General features: G+C 37.9%; 2 protein-coding genes across 6 annotated transcripts in view; both read right to left on the bottom strand.

Annotated features, from left to right (window-relative positions):
• Window positions 1-11,950, bottom strand: part of WDR19 (WD repeat domain 19) — a 41,590-nt gene extending 29,640 nt beyond the window's left edge. The window contains exons 1-10 of one of the 2 annotated variants that reach the window (XM_050337767.1): window positions 11,930-11,950; window positions 10,389-10,480; window positions 10,240-10,305; window positions 7,390-7,515; window positions 5,556-5,671; window positions 4,867-4,982; window positions 3,751-3,831; window positions 3,384-3,496; window positions 1,971-2,144; window positions 741-811 (exon numbers count right to left, since the gene is read on the bottom strand). In XM_050337767.1, the coding sequence (XP_050193724.1) occupies window positions 741-811; window positions 1,971-2,144; window positions 3,384-3,496; window positions 3,751-3,831; window positions 4,867-4,982; window positions 5,556-5,671; window positions 7,390-7,515; window positions 10,240-10,305; window positions 10,389-10,480; window positions 11,930-11,935 (961 nt within the window). In that variant the 5' untranslated portion in view covers window positions 11,936-11,950. The remainder of the gene's footprint in view (window positions 1-740; window positions 812-1,970; window positions 2,145-3,383; window positions 3,497-3,750; window positions 3,832-4,866; window positions 4,983-5,555; window positions 5,672-7,389; window positions 7,516-10,239; window positions 10,306-10,388; window positions 10,481-11,929) is intronic. The other variant, XM_050337768.1, reaches the window with a different exon arrangement.
• Window positions 11,951-12,179: 229 nt separating this feature from the next.
• Window positions 12,180-21,226, bottom strand: part of KLHL5 (kelch like family member 5) — a 59,501-nt gene continuing 50,454 nt past the window's right edge. For all 4 annotated transcript variants that reach the window (XM_050338362.1, XM_050338363.1, XM_050338360.1 and 1 more), the window contains 3 exons: window positions 18,171-18,383; window positions 15,804-15,975; window positions 12,180-13,743 (listed from right to left, as the gene is read on the bottom strand). In XM_050338362.1, coding sequence (XP_050194319.1) covers window positions 13,687-13,743; window positions 15,804-15,975; window positions 18,171-18,383 — 442 coding nt within the window. In that variant the 3' untranslated portion in view covers window positions 12,180-13,686. The remainder of the gene's footprint in view (window positions 13,744-15,803; window positions 15,976-18,170; window positions 18,384-21,226) is intronic.

The raw sequence follows: 21,226 nt of genomic DNA, 5'->3' as shown, positions 1-21,226 counted from the left end.
TGAGCAGAATTCAATCTTATTTCCCTTATCAGCAAATCAGTAAGTACTAAATACAGAAACAGTGTTTGGTCCTCAGTGTCTGGAAATGCTTATTCATATCTTAACTGACTAATACCAATATTCCAAAGAGACAGGGGGAGAACATTGTGCTGACAATATCCTAAATTTTTGGATAAAACATTAAAAAGAAGGGAAGGTCCTTAGAAACAAAATGCTGGAGGCAACTAACAACTTGACCATAAATACAGCATTTACAAATCCTCCATGAGGAGATAATGGTGGTAACTCATTACTGAAGAAAACAGTTTTGTAACACTGTTCTGGAAGTCACAGACACAAATCCTACATATCAGGATGAAAACAGATCAAGTATCATAGTATAAGAAATTCTGAAAAGCACAAAAAATCCCCACCAAAAATCATGGAAAGAAGTGGAAACCAGTTAAGTGTACGATTTTAGTAATCTGAATATCCTGTATTACAGATTCAAAACTACGTGACACTAACCGATCCAATATTCTGAGAGCTGTAATTCTCTACACTTTGAACAGATAAAATATGATCCCATTTTGCTACTGGTCACTTAATAAATACAACTGGGGACAGAAGGAATTTTTGATAAATTCTATATTTACACAGTTTTCCAACAGCAGTATTTCACTCACAAAAACAGATACCATGAAAATTCCAGTATACTTAAGTTGTAAAAATTTCTATCCTCATGGAGAATGTTAACATACCTTTGTTTTCATCATCCAAGTTTATTATGGCATACATTTGTCTCAGATCTGACAGATCATGGATTTTAATGCTAAAACAAGAAATAAACAGTCATTCTCACCCATCTAAATCTCGGTCACCATAAACACAAAATGCCTTATATTTCCTAAAGAGCAACACATACTCATTGTTATCCATCACTCTAAATAGCATATCACTATATCACTGTACAAAAATATTTGCTCAGAGAACTAAAATTTGAGGAAAAGACACAAATCCAGTTTGAAAGAACTCAGGGTTGGGAAACACAGTTAGTCCATTTTGACCTGTTAGAGTACATGTTAGTTTAAAAACATATTAGTGATCAACAAATAGCGCTTGAAACACAAGATGCAAAAAAATAGTTTTCAATCCGGCTTCACTTAAAAAGAGACAGATGAGAGTTTATTTATGCTGTCATGTCACTCAATATATGTCAAACAGCCCCTCAAAGAAATAACCCTTATTGTACAATAGCTGAAGTGCTTTAAGTTGCACCATGCTTTGCTCATAGTTACACCCCTCTTGATGTGCAAGTGCCATAAATCAGCAGTCAGTCCTACACAGAGCTGAGCAAAGAGAGAATGGTCTGACTCCTACCATCACTTAGTTCCTCTTTTGCTGAAGAATTCAGGTACCACAGAATCACGGAGCAGCAGATGAGCTGCTAAAGTAACTATTCTACTGTAGGCACCATATATTTTGGAAGGACTCCAGCCTCTTTAATTATTTTTTCCTTAATTGCTTACACTTTTAGAGTTCTGTTTAGTTTGGTAGTAAGACCAAACACCAGTGAGGAAGATATCAGGATATCAGCATACTCAGTACAGTTTTAAATTAACTCTTCTCCTATCATTAAGCAGATGTTTATGCTCAATCAATAAATCATAGTAAAGAAATTTGGAGTTTTTGTAGTCAATACCATAATAGAAAAAGAAAGAATTGAAAGGAATAACCTATACTAAAGTTCAATTAATTTTTTTTGTTTAATTACAATTAATTACAATAAAGTTAAATACAATTGTAGGGATTTTCATCAATATTAGCTTCTAACTCTAGGCAGAGCAGCAGCTCCACAGAGCAATTAATTTCATCTTCTTTGCACTCACTTCTTAGGGAGCTTTGGAGCCTTAGGAAGCACAGCTTTAATGCCTGAGAGCTACAGCTATGGGAGATGCATTCTATTCCTCATCTATAAAACTACCACTCACCAATTGTCTCCACATGATGCAGCTTTGTTCAATGACTGGGATATAGCAATGCTGCTTAGATTATCCTTATGATTGTGAGCTTGAAAGATTTCTTGACCTATCTCACGAATGTGTGTAGAAATGACTACAAAACACCCTCGTGAGAAACCAATCATAATGTAGCCATCACCATACCTGTTAAAAAAACAACGATTAAGAGATATATTAATGCAATATGCAAAATACATTTTCTTTCAGACTGCTGGGGTAATTGTCAATGCCTCCCTGTAACAGGAAAAATAAGCAATTTATGGGAATTTATATACATAATGTAAAACAATATAGCATAAAATAGGTTAAGGGAAAAAATTACCACAGGTTCTTAAATGACAGAACCATGTTTGTGCCTAGAGTTCACTCATAAGTCATCTTTCCTGCATTTTAAAATGCCACTTTACTTTCAGTACATTGCAAACATGGCAGTGATGCCAGGAGAAAGATTTCTGGTATCTTCACTGGAATAAGCAAGCCAGAAGACAGCAACATTCCTTTCAAGGTTCTGGCCAATTTGGTCCCATCAAAGCCATGTAAAACCAATGCCAGTCACTCTGCCCTTATGGGCACTGCAAATGCAGTGGACATACCAAAGCTACAGTCTGTTTACTTTTCATTGTGTCAAGCAGAAATAATGAGGTTAAGGCAGAAATAGTTACAGAATGTAAGGATGAATTCAAACAATATCTCATCAGCTTAATTGCAAGAAAAATCATTGCAAGGTACACAGCCCTTGTTATATATGTGGCCACAAATTAAGAAGCATATCACTACAGGTTTTCTTATGGTTATAGTGTAAAGGAATGTCAATTCCACGTTAACTGACCAGGCATTAAAAGACAAGCTGCAATGATGCAAAGATATAGAAACACCAGAGTTTTGGTACACCAGTTCTTGGTACAGAGTTGAAACTTCTAGCTTAGGTTTTCTTCATAGGAACATTACCAATGGTATTGCACAGTAGGGAGTCTATAAGAACTTTGCACAACTTTGCAAACCAACAAACTAGCTGAAGGATAAAACTCCATCCCTAGTTCTTTCATCATTTACTCATCCAAACAGAAAACAACCCATAAACCGTTCAGTGTAATCTTCTGCCAGGACAGGAACATACTAGTGTTCTAATAGTGTTTTGAGCACATCAACTGCCATTCTATTTGAAAATACTGCTTTTATAGCCATTGAATCATCAGGTAGAACATTACAAAAAGTAGACTACTTTGTGTTTGGAAAAGAACTACTAAAAAGGCTACAAAACGTCCAGGAAAAATCCAGTGTGAGCAAGGAGTAGATGATCTAGTTTCCAGCATTTATCAGAATTACTTGGAAAATGCTCAGCTTGTTAATACCACAATGCTTAATTAAGAAAGTTCTGCTCACCATTTGTAGGCTACAATACTGCCGTAAGGCTGCTGAAATTTCAGATCAATCGGGTTATCAGGATCATTCAAATTAAAAAGAAAGAGAGTCTTCTTGCCAACCACTACACTTACCTGCCAATGAATGAAAAGAAAAATTAACTTGGTAAGAATGGCATCACTTTAAATTAAGGCCCTATTTCTTCAAATAATCCTTATAGTTCCTTATAAATCCTTATAATCCTATAATAATTCCATGGATCTGAATTCTGAATCTTTACCAATTCTTTTCCCTACAGCATTAGTCAGCTCCATTTCCTCAAAGGAAAAGGTAGCAGGTAGACAGATTACTCTCACTTGAACTACAGTATTTTGTAGTGACTTCTTACTGTGCTTTCCCTGGTTGATATTCTTTCATCAGTCTTCATAACTGAGAACTGCATATCGCTGGGATCTGAGCTCACTGAGGTCTGCAAGAAGTTCAGATTGAGAAATCAACAGTTAATGTACCAAATACTGATGATAAATAACTGCATTAGTCCTGCCCTGTACAATATAGTGATAGACAGATAAAGTTGTCATTGCATTTAGTACCAAGAAAAAATGTTGGAGAAAACATGACCTCAGTTTGGATCATAATGACATGTTAGCACAGAATATACTGAAAAAATATCTAGGAAACAGTTATGCAACAGTTAGATACACAAATTCAGACAGAGAAGGAAAGATCCAGATGAGGAAGAAGACTTGCATGATGATATTACACAGACAGTACTAACTGAAGCAGTATAAAAAAGGTCACTCTGATGCAAATTCAAAGAAGGAAGACCAAGAATAAGGCACACAAGCTAAATGTTTACAATGTATTTTAAAATGGGCATACCTGATCTAGGTTTAGCAAGTGATAACAGTCTAGTTGCTTTTGTAGTTAAAACCTAAAAAGCAAGCCTTGCTTAGATCTCTGCCACCTCAGCTACACTGCTTCTACTCTTTAAGTCAGATAAATTACAGCACAGACACACCCTAATATATTTATTAGGGTATTCTTCTCCAGTTGTGGTCTTCAGACACAATGAAGGAAGCATATGAAATAAACTACAAAAGATTTGTGCTTTGAAAATTTTGAGTGAAAACACTTCATTAAAGTAAAAATAATGAATTATAACCATTTACACATTATGTAGCAACTGTCATTGCTTAGAAGGACTGTGATGTATGTAAACAAACAGAATGCTTAATTTAAGGATTTGAGTGTACTTGGAGAAAGCATTGGAATCAAAGCTCTCAACAAAGCAATGGAGGTCCAGCCTAGGAATAATCTTTGCACATCAGAGCCAATATCTTTGTTAAACCACTCTAAATATGCCCTCATCCTACATGAGGTTTCCCAAAGGCTCCTTGTCCTTGAAAGCAGTGGGATTCAAAAGGTACAAGCTCCCACAGGCCCCAGCTTTCTTGGGAACAAGGAGCATGCCTTAAAATCAAATGTGGGTTAGAAATACTACCTGTCTTATAGTATCTCCTTCCTGATTGCTTATAGTAATCATTTTGTCTTCACCACCTAGAGCCAGGAGGTTTTCAGTACTCCAACAGCCACAAGTAATCTTCCTAGTGTGTTTACCTGGAAAAGAAAGAAACCTATACAACACAAATGAACACAACTACAAAAAAACCCCAAACACATCTGTGATGGAAATATACTTTGGTCACTCACAGATTGTCAGAATGTGAAACAACTTATCAGAGCAACTACAAATTCAAGAGTCTTTTTTAAAAAATCTACTCCCAGATGGAAGTCTTTTGACCTTATAGGAAACGGCCCAGCCCCTGTTCTTCCATTTCTTTGCATGGCATTTCTGGGGACTGTTATATCCTTAGCCCTTATGCCCAGAGGTACTTCAAGCAGGTAAGAAGGAGTAACTTTGCAACAAGAACAACCACACAAATCCTTTGCAAAAAAGGCAACACAAGTTTCCCATGAGACAGTGTCAGGCATGTATATATATATATATATATATATATATTTTACTTACTACACTATAAAAATTGCTAAGGAAAACAAACCAGAAGGTACAAGTTGCGTATATGCAAATTTTTTAATAGCATGTACATGCAGAGAACTAAAAAGGAACCTAAGCATATTAGCAAAATTACACTTTCACATGAGTAAGATTAGTTTCAAACCAATGCATACCAAGAACAGAAATCTTGCGAGAAGTCTGATGGTTATATATAAGTAAGTTTCCTTTTGTTGTTCCAACAGCAAGTAAAGTTCCAACTCGAGACCATAACAAGAAAGACATTGCATCCCTGAAATGAAGACAATTTTTACTTTTTATCAGAAAGATTGCTTTCCTGTGCTCAGATATGAAGACATTTTGCATATTTGTTTTGCAATTCTATGAAATCACACAGATCAAGAAGAATTTTTAAATTAAGAGAGGTTCTCTACAAATATCAGAAATATTTAAGTACACACAAAGTAGTAAAAGCAATAAAAAAGTTGTATGAGGTGATGTAATAGGACTTGTGCAAACTGAAATGTGTCTGCAAACATCAACAAGTTTTTGATAGTTCATTTGGCCAAATGCACAGCTTTACTCAAAGATTCCATAACAGTACATGAAATTTTCCAGTCACTTTTTATATTTTTTTGTACTTCAACTCAAGAGTGAATAGGTCTCGTTCTAGTCAATGTAATAAGGAAGCTAGAAAGATCCACTTTAACTTGAAGTTTCAGATTCAGCAAGGCCTGTTTCGATGTATACTTAAGGTTTCACAGATAGTTACTATACATAAGGTTGAAAAGAAAAATGCCTCTTAAGCAAAAAAAAATTCAATCACAATTTTCTAATTAGTGCAGTCCCTCCGAACTTTTTAAATTTTACTGTAAGCATGTAATTGCGGTTTGAAACAAATTTCAGACACTGCCATGTAAAATGACCTCCAACATATATTTGGGTTGCATATGAGGGATTTTGTTTGTGCTTCTGTAATTTCAAAAAGGGGTGGATACAAGAAAAGCCTGATTATCACACCCTTTATGAGGCTTAGTGCTTATTCTGCTTCAGCAATAACACTGTGACAAAAGAAGCATTAAGGACTCAAATTGATATATATTTTTCTAGCAAGACTGCCTCCAGTAAGAAATTTACCTCTGATATTAGAGAGAAAGATCACGAAGGAACTGCAATTACTGAATACTCCATTCTGCTAAGTACTTTCTACATTCTTTTTTGCTTACATACTAGCAAGTTACTCTTCCCCCAAAGTATTTATTCACACATGAAAAGGAGGTACAGTATGGTCTATTCATTCACACAGCATAACATGTATAAACACCTTAACATAGGACAGATTTGCTTCCACTCCCTTTCTTACAGACAGAATGTTTAAGTAGAATGCAAGAATTTGGTGAAACAGATTCAAGGAAGCCAAAAGTTTAATTGTTAAACCAAGCTTCTTTGTTAACCCAATGTTTGATTGTTATGCAGACTTCAGAAGAGTTTGAAGTCTGTGGCCAAATTCATAAAGGTAAGGCTGTGAACCTTAGAGTAGGATCGCCTTACATATCTCCTCCCATCCTAAACCAGTGAATAGTGCTTTGTGAATAATGTTTTAGTCCCCTTACAAATCAAAAAGGAAAAATCCTACCACAACTGAAATCACTTCCTTACAGTTCCCTTTGAGGAATGTAAAATACTTAAGAGAAAGTGAAGCCAGTGCATTGCTACCAAGAAGTGAAACATTGAAGAGAAGCTCTCTAGAGACTTTGGCACTGCTGACACTCAAGAAAGAAACAAAACCCCTATAAACACTAAAATCCCCACCTACAATAAACACTCAAAACCAGCAAACCTTATAAAAAACACTTTAGCAACAAACTGTAGCATACTATTTTAACAGTACATGTACTATGAGGGCCACAGTACAAAATGATCTTGCAATATATCCTCCACATCAACAAGTCACAGTGCTCCCAGTCTCTAAAAAAGGTATTAAAAAAACATATTAAAAAAATTTCTTACCTCATGCCGCTGTCTACTTGGCTTGTTTTGTTTGTGATGGCATCCCACAGAAATATGGTGCTAGATTTGTCTGTGACCATTGCTAAAGTATCTCCATCCTTATCCCAGTCCATAGCAACACAGGTACTGAAGAAAAGAGAAATCACTAATAATGTTAAAATACGTTTGTAAAAGTACAGGAACAGCCAGAACTACACAGCTGAACACCCTATCCTTCCTTTTCTCTTCCATGCAAACCCACAACAGATTGCAGATTTATCTGTAAACTGCACTTTTATAGCAACCACACCCTTCCTCAAATCTCACTGAAATGACAGAGGCTGAAAGGAAGGTCATAAAAGAGAGACCGCTACCTTCTAGCACTTGAACTATTGCCACCTTGATTTTGAAGACAGTGAAAATCCCCTGCAAGGTTCTGGTTCATTAGAGCCTATTCAGAGTTGGGATTATTTTTCTCAACAAGCCTAACAAACTTGGAAAAGAAACCTATGCAGAAGCAGGAAAAACCTCTACTTGAAAATAGCTCCTATAATGAAATGGAGAGCAGACTTATCCACAAGTCTCTAGTGAACTGAAAACAGTGCTGTTCACAACGTGTATTCAAGCACATATGTGCAGACCAAAAACCTATGCCATCTGACACCACTCTTTCTAGATAAATAAGTTGAAAATTTCAGGTTAAAAGGGCAGCTCTACGAAAAATTTCACACTCACTACCATTCAAATGAAAATTCCTGCTGCAAGCAGTTTCGAAAGTGTCCTACAGAAACTGCTATAAACTAATTTAGTAAGCCTTCAGTTCCAGGTTGTCCCGTCTTTTTTTTTAAAACCTCAGTAGTTTATTCCAGAGAAAGTCTATTCCCTAAATACACTCCTGAATACCTAACAGCCAATCACAAATCATGAGCAGGAACAAAGACAAAAAAGAAAGAAATAGGGGAAAATGCAGATTGGTAAGCAGGAAACAAAACAAATTCTATCAACATAATGGTGAGAGGCTTGTAACATCAGTAAGTATAGCAGAGAATACTTGACATTCTGAACTCCATTCTTACATAAGGAGAGGCCCAGCAGTTACCTGCAATTGGTTAACAGTTAACCAACAAATAAAGAAGCAAAGTTTGGCCTGACAGGAGAACCTCCATGTAAGCACACTTATTTCTGTTTAAACTGCATATCACAAAAATTGAAATTTATTCAAATAGTACCAGAGAGAATTTATTCTTCAATCACAGCAAAAGGTTGGAAACAATAATTCAAAAGAACTACTTGGCACAGGTGGAAGATTTCCTGGCAGGCCTTAAAAAGTCAACACTATTCAATCCACTGTAAGCAGATGTTAATTATTTCAAAAAGCCTTTAGGACATGGGGTTATTATACAAGTTTCTTCTACTCTTTGCCTCGCCATGAGAACATAACACTATTATAACACTGGTTTTGACATTACATGTTTCCCTTAAGGAGAGGCTCACACCTACCCATCGATAAGGTGGTGTTATCAGAGTCCATCAGTAAGGAAGGCACACCTACACACCACCCTCACCAACCCACACAACAGCAGAGGATTCCCAGTCCAACGCATGCTCTTTTCAGAGTTCACCTCTGATTCCACACAGCTCTCCTCACTTTCGGCAGTTTTTTGGAGAGAACGAGCATTTATCATACATGGTGCAAAACAGCACAGAACGAGCTGGGCTATCGATATTACCAAGCAAAAGAGACTGACATAGTCAGTCCACGTTATGAATGGTTCCTGACCCAAACAGCAAGATGTGATGTACAAGTGAGCCTGGTGAAGATAATGAGAATTGTATCTCTTGGTTTGGTGCAACGTGGCAATGACCGTGAACTGCAAAAACTGAATTTCTTGACTTCTCGGGAGCTAAGTGAATCTAGCTCATATCTGCCAATGATACAGGGATATGCAAGTGGAGTTCTGGAAATTAAACATAGACTCTAGACTAGAGACTTCAGATTGAAAGCCTTAGTGGGAGTTTCACCTGGACTAAGGGCTCTGCCTTAATCAAAATTAATCAGGTTGTTAGAAATAAAAGCAGGTACAATAGTAAGAAGAAATGAGCAGAACACAAATGAAAACTATTTGCTACATCAGGTAGTAATGGTGCCCAATACAAGTATATTTATTGAGCAAAATGATATGATGACCCAATGTCACACTGTTTTTTCACCCAGCAAAGTTTCCTCTGGGTCACATCTAGCCTGTTTCTATGGTCTGACTGCCTTTAAGAACTTAGATGCATCTTCCAAAGTACACAACTTTCTAAATTTCATCTGAACAAAATCCAGTTCGTACACTGCAACACCACTGGCTGACATGAACCAAAGTACGATAAGCGGGAAAAAAAGGAGACTCAGTTCAGAAGTACCCTCTCCATCTAAAGCAAAATGCCAATGCAGACATTATGGCAGTGACATAAACAGAAGCACTAAACCAAAAGGGCATCTTTCCTCAGTAAAGCTACAATAACAAATTGTTAGAAAATCAACAGTAGCAAGAACGCAGTTGCAGTCAGTGTGACGAGGATATATCGTATACAACCTCATTATGATCCTTCCTAATATAATGACACAGATTGAGTTTATTACTAATAAGGACTGCTTTGGGTAGGAGAATATACTTTTTTTACTATCCCTGATAGCTTATTACGACTTCAGCTTTTACTGCCTCAGATTCCATACATGCTCAGTTTGTCTTCTTTTCCAGGTATGTTCACCAAAATAGTATCTCTTCCTACAAAGTTCTCCCACTGTGCAAGTACCTCACCAGAAGATAGCATTTTTAAAGAAAACAACAAAAAACCCTAATTTAAACCCATCTTAGTACTTACCCTGGTAGGCTGATTTCATTTCTCTTCTGACCATGACGATCAAAAATTTTCACAGCACGATCACCTCTACAAAAGATTAACATACAGAATAAATCCCTTCTCGATCACTAATTTCTATGGACAAATGCAAAAAATACTTGCAATCTTACCCTGTTACAGCAAGGAAATTTCCTAAAGTTTTCTGCCAAGCAAACTGCACAGGGGAACCAGACCAAGCTTTTTCATACAGACTGAATACTTGCTGGGGAAAAAAAAATATATGCAAAATTACATATATTAAAATCATAAGCATATAACAGTACTACAACTTTATAACATGTTAGAAACTGAGTATTGTGGAGGTAAGAAAACCTCAAATCAATCCAAACACAACTTCTGCGTGATCCTAATGCACCAAAGTACCACAATTCCACATAATAAATCTTTTGGTTTGAGTGGAAATTTCTGATACTGGGTGTCTGCATTAAGGCCTGTGACTCTATCACAACTAATATTTTTTCTCTTAGTTACAAGAATGAAAAAATTGCATGAGACTTTCCCCTTCCAGTTCAGAGACCGGAACGTTAGCAGTTTTCTAAATTTCATGGAAAAGTCTGGACCAGACAGCATCCTTAGTTTGTAAAACACAGAAGGATCAACATTTAATCTTTTAAAGACAGGTAACCATTTTATTACTCTGAACTGTTGGGTCTGAAAAGCAAAGACCTCAAAGCAACCTACTGTAAAAAAAGATTCTGACTTCCAACTGAAAAAGTTTCCAAACTTCCTTTTCCTTTCACAATACCTGTACAGATTTTTTGCAACTTAGGTGTAAGATAAAGCCCACAACTTTGTTTCACAGCTTGCTATCCTGATTTATACCCCTCCCACACAACCATGCGGTGTCCACCCGGTGTCCAAATGTCTGCCAGGCTTGCTCAAGTCTTTGTCAAAAGTTCTCATCCCTTCTTTTGGATGAATGTAATCGGAGGCATTCTTCACACTGGATTTGCATTTTACTCACAAGAAGTGCAAAAATACAACCACCACATGCCACAAGCACTAATGACATGGGACAGCTATGGCTGATTTGGACAAAAATTTGTAGGAGTCCAGAGGAGGGCCACCAAGGTGACTGGAAGGAGGGAGCCCCTCTCTTGGGAGGAAAGGCTGAGAGAATTGGGGCTGTTCAGCCCGAAGAAGAGAAGGCTGCGGGGTGACCTAATTGTGGCCTTCCACTACCTGAGGGGAGCCTACAAGAAAGGTGGATAGAGACTGTTTACAAGGGCGTGCAGTGACAGGACAAGGGGGAATGTCTTCAAACTGAAAGAGTTTTACATCAGACATCAGGAGGAAGTTGTTTGCTGTGAGTGTGGTGAGGCACAAGAATGGGCTGCCCAGGGAGGTTGTGGGTGTCCCTTCCATACAAATGTCCAAGACCAAGTTGGACGGGGCTTGGGAGGAACGTGGTCTAGCAGGAGATGTTCCTGCCCGTGGTGGCTGGAACCTGATGAGCTCCCTTCCAACCTGAGCCATTCCATGAGAAAAAAAAACAACAAATACGGGAGCGCGGGCAAACATGCCAGCTCCCCGCTTTGCTGGCGGCAGGCGCTCCCCACCGCCCCTCCCTCCCTCCCGTCTCCCCATCCCGGGATCGGACCTCCCGCCGCCCCCGGCCCCCGAGCCCCGTACGGCGGCCGCACGGACCCACCTTCATCACGGCCCCGCGCCCGGCCCAGCACCGCCCCCGCCCCCGCGCATGCGCCGCCCGCTCGCGGCGCCGCCGTCGCCCCGGAGACAGAGAGGGCGGGGCGGGCGCTGCAGGCCAGGCAGGCCCGGCCCCCGAGGCGCGGGCGGCGGGAGCGCCTGTGGGCAGCACCGGGGAAAGGGGGTGTGCCCACAGCGCGGGCACGCAGGGCGGGCTCCGACCCAGGCAATAAAGGCACACACCCGGCAACAAAGCCTCTTGAGATCAGCTGTATTCCAACTGCGAAACTGCCATCGCAATGTCTCACTGATTTCTTTTAAAGCAATAAATAGTCGGCCGAGAGCGTTAAAGTACACGTTTACAGTTACAAATGTACAAAGGACTTCGGGTATCAGACACTTCAAATTCTCAAAAAAAAAAAAAAAAACCAACAAAAAAAAACCAAAAAAACCCCACACAAACCAAAGAAACCATTCAATGAGTTCACATCTTCCCGTTTTTCACACGCGGTGCTGTTTGGGAAACATAAGGGACAAGGCACGGAAAAGCAAATACAAAAAGGCTTCTCCCGAGAACATTTAGACCATTCAAAGCAATTCGGTGTAACAGCATAGGGCTCGAGAAAGGCAAATTGCAAAGTATCTGAAAAGAACAGGTAATTGTTAAATACAGTAACTAATTTGATACAGTCCTGCGAGGCACACTCACGGTCCTGGAACATGCTGAACATGCCTAAGTGTTGGCAGTCAAGCATCTTGCAGGATTGGGCCCTTTACATTTTTAAATAACCTTACAGGAAAGACAGACAATTTCTTCATCTTATAAAATTATACATTTCAAAGTAGTGCAAAGCCTCATGTAAAAATGTATTTAGTCTAGATGTAATGGAATGCTTCAAAAATTCCAAAGTGCAAATATTAAACTTAAATCAGTTAACTGTTAATCACACTTTAGAATTCTTCCAATAACTCACACAAATAGCAAAGTAAACATAAGAATCAAAGTAGAGAAAAAGGTATGATGTTCTGCATCTTGCATAAAAACTTTGAAAATCCAAAAAGTACACTGGATGTCAAAAATATCTGTCAAAAATTATTAAATAGCAGGTTTCTGTTAGCATAATAGGACAACATTTAAAATAAGGCTTTGGTTAAATAAAAAGTTTGCTAAACTAGGAATGATGATGAAAAGTGCAAAAGATTCACCAAATACATAACTTCATTTCCAAGGCAGGCATTACGCCTGCCATTTACAATAGTTTGCATTGTCAGCCTGTGTTGTCATCACTCAGTTACCTAAAGCCAAATGTGTTTATTATAGGCAAATTAACTATATGGGGTCCAATCCTATAGTTTCACCCAGATATAGACCCAAATATATCAAAGTATATCCATTTATAGCATCATTCCTCTGCTTGTTTAGGGAAATCAAGGTCCTGGATCAGTAACATTTCATTATTATAGTGAGCTCACTCATTTTCTTCATGCTTCCTAAACAGAAGTCCTCTGCTGACAACCAGCAGTTTGCAGCTGATTTTCTTACAAATAGAATTCTTGTAACATAGGAGTAACAAAGATAATTTTTTTAAAAAGTGCTTAATGTTGGTCCATAAGAACAACATGTTCACATCAGCTTCAGATGAAACACTTTGCTGTGGCAGGTATCCTGTGCCTGGTGTTGGTGTGCTGGTAGTTTGCTTGAGGAAAAAGGAATTGTCTGAGTCTACGCAGGAGAATGTCACCTTCATGGAGGTAAATACTTTACAGTTTTACAGTCACAACACATGCTCCAGCTCTTCCTAAGCACAGTGGTGCAACCTGCAAATAAAGAAACAAAGTAACCATCCATGAGATAAATGCAGTCAACTTTAAGTAATTTTTCCCCCTAATTCTACAGCTTCAGTAGAGTGACAATATCACCCATGCTCTGCTAATGTGACTTACAAATTGGTCCAAAATTGGATACAAACTCACAGAAAAGGTAAAGATATTTTACATAATAGAGTTAAGCACTTTGAAAGCAATAGCAAGCCTCAAGAACATCAAGCAATTCTTATTGACAATTTCAATTATTCAGTATCACAGGAAAAAGAAACCTTTGATATAGTACAAACTGGACACCTGAGCTAGACAGTCTGAAAACTCAGTAATGACTGGCAAAACGATGCATTTGTCACAAACAGAAAATGCCAAAAATGATAGGGGCAACCTCTCCCTTTCACTTGAATATTTGACAAAATCCTTTAAAGAGTTCTTCAAATCAGAATAATTTCCCAGACTTTATTCTTTAATTGTAAACAGAAGTTCCTTCTGGCAAGACGCTTTTCTGCTGAAATTCTGCTGGACTTAAACAGAAGATGGCAGTTTCTAACAATCACCTTAGCCTCCCCTTTTAACCTTCACTGTATTGGAGTGCATGTGGATAGCACACCAAGTCATACAGAGATCATCCTGAAGACAAAAAAGGCTGTTTATGCCAACTCCCCTATTTATTTTTTTCCCAGGAACAACAGACTTATCCTGGGCTGTCTGTGGCTCTGGCAAACTTCATCTGAGAAAATTCCACTACCCTCTTCTGAGCTGTGTGTGGATTAAAGCAGTGTCAGACTGCTGACATAACAAGAGAGAAGGAAGGTAAACAAACATTTCCAAAACCCTCTAGGAAGGGTTCGAAACCATCCTATATACTGGGATCATGCTATTCAGTGAGATATAGAGGGTCAAGGCTAAAGGATATACAGGTACATACAGATGGTCACCACCTAGACATCATGTGAGATTCATTTAGGTGCAGTGGTGAGAAGCACAGTTTCTGTCCTCTGCTACACTGTTTGTTGTGGTTTTTTTTAGCAGGACAAACAATGCCAGGGTTATCATTACCAGCACCAGTACCAGTGAAGGCTCCAAGCTCTGATGAGCCTCCTTGATGACTTGTGTTTAAAGATCTTGCAGCAGGATGAAGTGGGAGAAATGGACAGCTGAGTTTTCTGTGTTACAGAGATTTTGGTAGACACCAGTGTAGTTCTCTTTTTGAATTAAGAATCTGGTGTTATTACTGGGATAGCATATTCAGATGGTCAGAATTCAGCTCCCTAAATACTGGTGTCTGATGCTATTTTAGATGACCCTGGACATTCATTCTGGTCTGCAACTGGACTCCAGCAGAGCTTGGCCTCCCTTAGGTTCTGTGCTGTATCTGTCAGCCTTCTGTGGATGTAGATACCTTAGGGTATCTCAAATGGCATTAGATACCAAAGAACAGCCAGCTCAGGATGTCCTTGTGTGTGCTCTTCCAACAGAGAAGTACATTCCTGGAGCTATATAAAGGTAACCAAGCTTTGAACAGACAGTAATGGTTTCTGATCGTGAACTGAAGAATTATTTTTTTTAAAGCTGCAAAAAGAAAAATGGGAAAAGGCTTTCTGAAGGTTGCACACACTGTACATCGAATTCATATCAGGAAAGTATTATTTACGAAAAGATGACCAAAACCTTGAAGAAATCAATGAACTTGTTGAGAGACACATTAGAGCTAAAACTAATCTACATTTAACGTTTATCTTCAGAATGGGAAGTCATATAAACACAACCCTTTATGACAGTTTGGGGAACATGTCAATACATTTTATTAAAACTAGTTCAAATTGTCAAAGAAAATACCTATACTCTTGCCAAAGAAAGAAGGGCAGTTTATTAGAAGTTAACAAATGTTTGTTCAAGATAAGTCATCTCAAGAAAGTACACAAAGGAAAAAAAGAGAGATTCAAAACAGACTAGTAAGAAAGTGCTTTTTAGAGAAGCAGAATTCTCCTTGTAAAACCAGGCACACTTGAAATAACAAGATTAATAGTAGTGCATGGTCTGATCAGAAACTATACCTGTGTCCATTCATTTGTCTGGGGATCATAAGACTCCACTGTATTAAGGTATGTTTGACCATCATATCCTCCAACAGCATACAACTTGTCACCAAGAAGACATACTCCCACTGCATCTCTGCTAATGCTCATAGAGGCCACAGCAGTCCACATATCTGTTTTGGGATCATACCTAAAAGATAATTTGTGTTAGGCCTAAAATTGTTGCCAATGTTCAATAGGACAAAAATGTACTGGAATTGATGCTGTCAAGGTAGTAGAATACAGGAGAGTACAAATTTGGGTGTTAACTTCAAAGGACTTTTCCCCCTCAAATTCTCTCTCTGTGAGACTATTTCCTTAGTCATCTGGTAACACAGTACTATCTAGGTATCTACTTTGTGCTGTTTTCCATGTATAAATACAGACATATACATATAGCTGCTTTACTTTTTTTGTCTAAACGTATCACTGCACAAACAGTTCTGCTGTTACACTGTAGTAGAGCAAGTGCTTGCTTTAAATGGTAAGTACTACATGTCAAAGCACAGGCTGTTAAAATTCAGTGTGGTAGTAGAAAGAGTTACTTGCCATGAAGTATTACAAGTTTTAAAAATATCACCCCCAAAACAGTTTGAAAAAATTCTGGGGGAGATGCAAACCCCTTAAGATAATTTACAACACTTTTTAAATCAGACGCATCAGCACAGTAAATGGCAGATGGTTTAATGAAAAACATTAGATGTGGTTCTAGAACAGCATCAACAGTCTTTACAAGTCAAACTGAGAACTACATAGGAGAGTTCATGATACCCTTAGGTCAAGGAATATATTTTAACTTGACTGAAAGAGATAATGTTAAGATTACAGATGCTTACAGAAGAAGTGATATAATCACAGAGCTCTGAAGGGCTCCAAAGAACTATACAATGAAATTATTTATTTGGCTAAGAGGTCATCTAGGTCACACTTGCTAAAATAAAGTTTAGAGTATACTAGTCTTAATTTTTTTGCATGAAGGGCATAGAGATAATGAGCACCAACAATTTTACCTGCAGTTCTTTAATCAAAGTATTAAATAATCATAACATAAAAACACTACCTGACACACATATGTAAATAGAAGAGGGGGATTAGTAAGCTTCATGTAGAAATTACTTTTCAGTTTATTTTATAATTTATAAAGCATTTTATGTATCTGAGAAAGACAACTTTTATTGCAAATATAGTGGTGGACAAATATTCAAAAGCTTAGTGTGGTAATTTCTGAAAGGAACTAGTTCCATGAAGTTGAAGGTCCACTTAAAGAGCAAGAACAAAATGCATTACAAGATGATTCTTATTTACTGAAGTCATGTGTTCTGTAACTTTGTTTCAGAGAATACTGATGTAGAAAAATACAAGGACCTATTACTTTCTCTTGGGCTTCTAATTAGCTGTATTACTCTAAAAATCTGGTATTTGCTAAGATGTAGCTTTGTATATGCTAACCTTTCTGGGGTCTTTTTAGTGCAAATTCCACATGTTAAGTGGTATGGGCCACACTATGTATTTTTGGATCTCCTAGGACTCTGAAAGATTGAAAACTACAGCTCTCTTGGGATGTTTTTTGTGGTGTGTTTTTTTATTTTGGTTTGGTTTGGTTTAGTTTTTGTTTGTTTGGAATTTTTTTGGTGGAGAGTGAAACATATCTCCCAGCATTAATAAATTTAGTAAAAGGAGGATATGGGTGATGAAGACTCACTGTAAGTGTTGGGAGATAACAGGAAAGAAGAAAAGTTTTACAGTTTGGGGTAGGGAGCAGGGAGAGAATTAAAGCATATTTCAGAAATACTTAAAATACCAGTGAAGACTTAATGCCAGTGCATTATGAAGTATTTACCATCTTTTAAAATTATTTTATAGATCACATGTGCTTCTGCAATTTTGATACAGTCATTCATTAATCACTTTACATAAAGACATAGCAACTTAGGAATGACTGAATTACATGTCAGTTTCCAAGTGTCATCAAGGGATACAAAAAAGGTAAAACCTGTCTGTTAACTCCTTTGAAAGTTGTTATATGAATAGATACAGACTTCTCACGTGGAAAAAGTTCTCCTCCATTTTTAAAAGCATTCCATTCTAAGTTGTTCTCAATTATCAATCGTAATTTATTCAATAAAATTGCATTAGGGAGCATTTGCTTTGAATAATCTATCTTGGTAACAGATTGAATCATAGTATGATTACACAACATATTTTTGTATATAAGTTTCCTCTGTTCCCATTAAAGATAACACAACTATTTAACCAGGTTACTACTCACAGGTCTTTCCATAAATCACTCCATCAACTAGCACTATTAGAATCCCATAGCAGGATACACCTTCATTAGGATATTACCTTTCCACGCAGTCTGACAGCCTGGATGTTAAGTTTGATGCTGGGGCATCATGGCCACCTATTGCATACAAGAACCCATTCCAGGTGGTTACACCCACACCACCTCTTCTTTTTGACATCTGAGCACAGAGAGTCCATTTGTTGGTATGAGGATCAAAACATTCTACTGACTTAAGACAAGAACTTCCATCTCGACCACCAACTGCATAAAGCCTACAAAGTAAAAAAGAAAGAAAGTAATTATATGTCGCCTGAACAAGACAGTTTCCAGTGAAATATGAAGGATTTAAGAAGTTTGTTAAAAAGGGAAGTTTAGAAGGAGACTTGAAACTTTCAAAAGAATGTTCCGTTGCAGAAACTCCGGTAAGATTTTTCTCCAATCTTTTCCTGGGCTTTAGTTCATGAATTCCAGCACTATGTTAAGTCCCTCACACCCACTAGGTGGCCCAATTTGCTCAGTCCTAACAAAAAGCTTTCTAGCATTTGGTACTAATAAAGGATTTCAACTTTTTTCAAGGGCTAGAATGAAAAAAGTTGGTTTAGGAGCAATCCATCACTGATAAATCTTTAAAACTAATCAAATAATCAAACTGGATAAAGAGTTTATGCACAGAGTTTATGACCAATCTAGGCATAGAAGCAGATGTGCCCAGCTCTGTTATTTGGAAAAGTAGGAAAACAGAAGCCATTCTGAAAGGAAGTAAGGCATCAGAAGTAAAATCCAGTAAGAGAGATCACCTGAAATAACATTAATGAAATACTTTCAGAGCCTAAGGCACATTATAGTATGGTTAAATAATCAAATAAACATTAGATACTGTATCTAATGGTAGTGTGAACAATTTACAGCAGTTACCATGAAGCGCTATTCAAGATGTCCACAGTTAATACTGTTGCTTGGCTTTTTAAATAAACTGACCAACAAATTTAAATACAAATATATTGTAAGTATGATTTATTGATCTAGTAGTTCCTAGTAACAATTTTAATACTCTTAAAAAAAATTCCATGGAAGTTCCCATGTTTAGTAATACAACTTGCTTAACCTAAGGAATATACTGAAGGATACTGAAAAACTCTGTTGCAGTTCCATAAAGTTCATGACTAAGAACCAGTCCTTTATGCAATGTAACATTTAAATGAAGTCTCCCACTTTACCTTCCTCCAAAATATGACAGAGTTTTGATCACTTATGCAGTGACTTCCCATTTTGGACATGGAGAAACACATATTAATGTCTCTATATGAAGATTTTGAGCCAATCATCTGAAATATAGCAAGTTACAGACAGATGTTACTAGAAAGTGCAGAAACTACTGTTCCCGCAGCTGAAATGCTGCATGCACTTCTAAGATTTTCAGCTGTAGGCATCTAGTGTTGTTGCCTCCATTAATAGCCTACTCAATGTTCTGTAATAATGGAGGCTTTAATTCTGGTGCTTTTCATCACACCAGGAATCCTCTGATGAATATATAGGAAGCTTTAGACCTAACTCAGGCATCTGAGACTGCAGTTCCAAGGCAGCCTACAGCACTCTGCTTGCTGATCGTTCAAGTTCATCCCTCCTTCCTGAGCATTTCCACTCATTCTTGGAATTTGTTCCAGATCTCACAGAACCCTTTGGAGGTGCATTTCAGCTCTACTAATTTACCAGGAGACCAGGTTTCTAAAATAAAAAAAATAAATAAAAAAAAAAAAAGTAGGTATGAAAAGCTTTTTGCTACTTGACAATATTCAAGTACCTCAAGGGAGATGTGTCAGATAGCACACAAGCAAGAAGTGAAAATTTGTGGATAACTGTGCAAATATTCCACCACAATGACAATATCACTCAGTAAATCAGGCGCTTTGTCTACTGTGGTATTCCTGTAGTACGGTAATCCTCCATTTGAGAGGACAAGACTACGTGACCCCATTTTGGTGACAAGTCAACAGGTTTGCTCCTCTCTCCACCCCCAAAGCAGAGGCACCTCTTTTGTAAGATTAGCACCTTCTTCTGTGTCAGAGCATACCCAGGTGAAACTAAGCTTAATTAGGGGTGAAGTGAAAAACTGAATTTGTTAATTTAGCTTGAATTGCTACCTTAGCTTAGTTAGTCACTGGCTAGCCTTAGTATATTTAGCACTGATGCAGTAAGTGCATTTATCAACAGCAATTCCAAATCTGTATTTCTGTTGCTTCAATAAGCCCCACTATTAGTGGATCTATGATCGTGAAAGTTATTGAACATGACCAGACTTACAGCGCTGATCTGGTTATAAACAGAAATTCAGCCCAGCTGCACCCAGCCCCTCTGATCTTTGAGGACCAGCTGGAATGCAAGGGGTTATCCTCTGCCAAATTTCATACTCTAATGCAACAGGCTCTTGGTACAGGAAAGATCTTGCCACACTGGAGCAAGTCCAGCTGATGGTCATGAAGATGATGAGAGAGCTAGAACACGACACAGGAGGAGAGAGCGAGTGAGCTGCCTTTGTACAGCCTTAAGAATTCTTGAGACACTAAGGAGGCATCTTACTGCTGTCTTCAGCCACCTAATGAATGTTACATAGATGTATGTATGACGTTACATAGAAGACAGACCATTCTCAGAGGTATGCAGAGAAAGGAGGACAAAAAAAGACAAGTTCAAACATGGGAAATTTCAACTAAGTATTAATTAGAAGAAAAATGTTCAGTACACTGGTGGTCAAATATCAGAACAGGTTGCCTGGAAAGGCTGTTGAATCTCCATCCTTGGAGATATTCAAAACTCCTGTGACCTGAGGTACCTCAATTAACTTTGAAACTAGATCCAGCTTTAAGGTTGGTCCTACTTTGAGTTGGTATTGGATCAGATCACTCCAGAGGTCCCTTCCAATCAAAATTATTCTACAATTCTGTGATTCCAACTGATTTTTATTGTCCTAATAGCTTGATGCAAGTACACGTATATTTTGAGATGCTATAGAACAATTACACTTAGCCCAAAGGAAAATAATAACAATCATTCAAAAGTCTAGGAATCATGGCCTACAAATAAAGACAGAAGGAGCTGGAGTTATTCCGTCCTGATG

The sequence above is a fragment of the Myiozetetes cayanensis genome, unplaced genomic scaffold (assembly GCF_022539395.1).
Source record: "Myiozetetes cayanensis isolate MyiCay16 unplaced genomic scaffold, myiCay2020 scf7, whole genome shotgun sequence".
Taxonomy (NCBI): domain Eukaryota; kingdom Metazoa; phylum Chordata; class Aves; order Passeriformes; family Tyrannidae; genus Myiozetetes; species Myiozetetes cayanensis.
The sequence above is the reverse complement of the archived record's forward strand: the minus strand, read 5'-3'. Positions and strand labels throughout refer to the sequence as shown.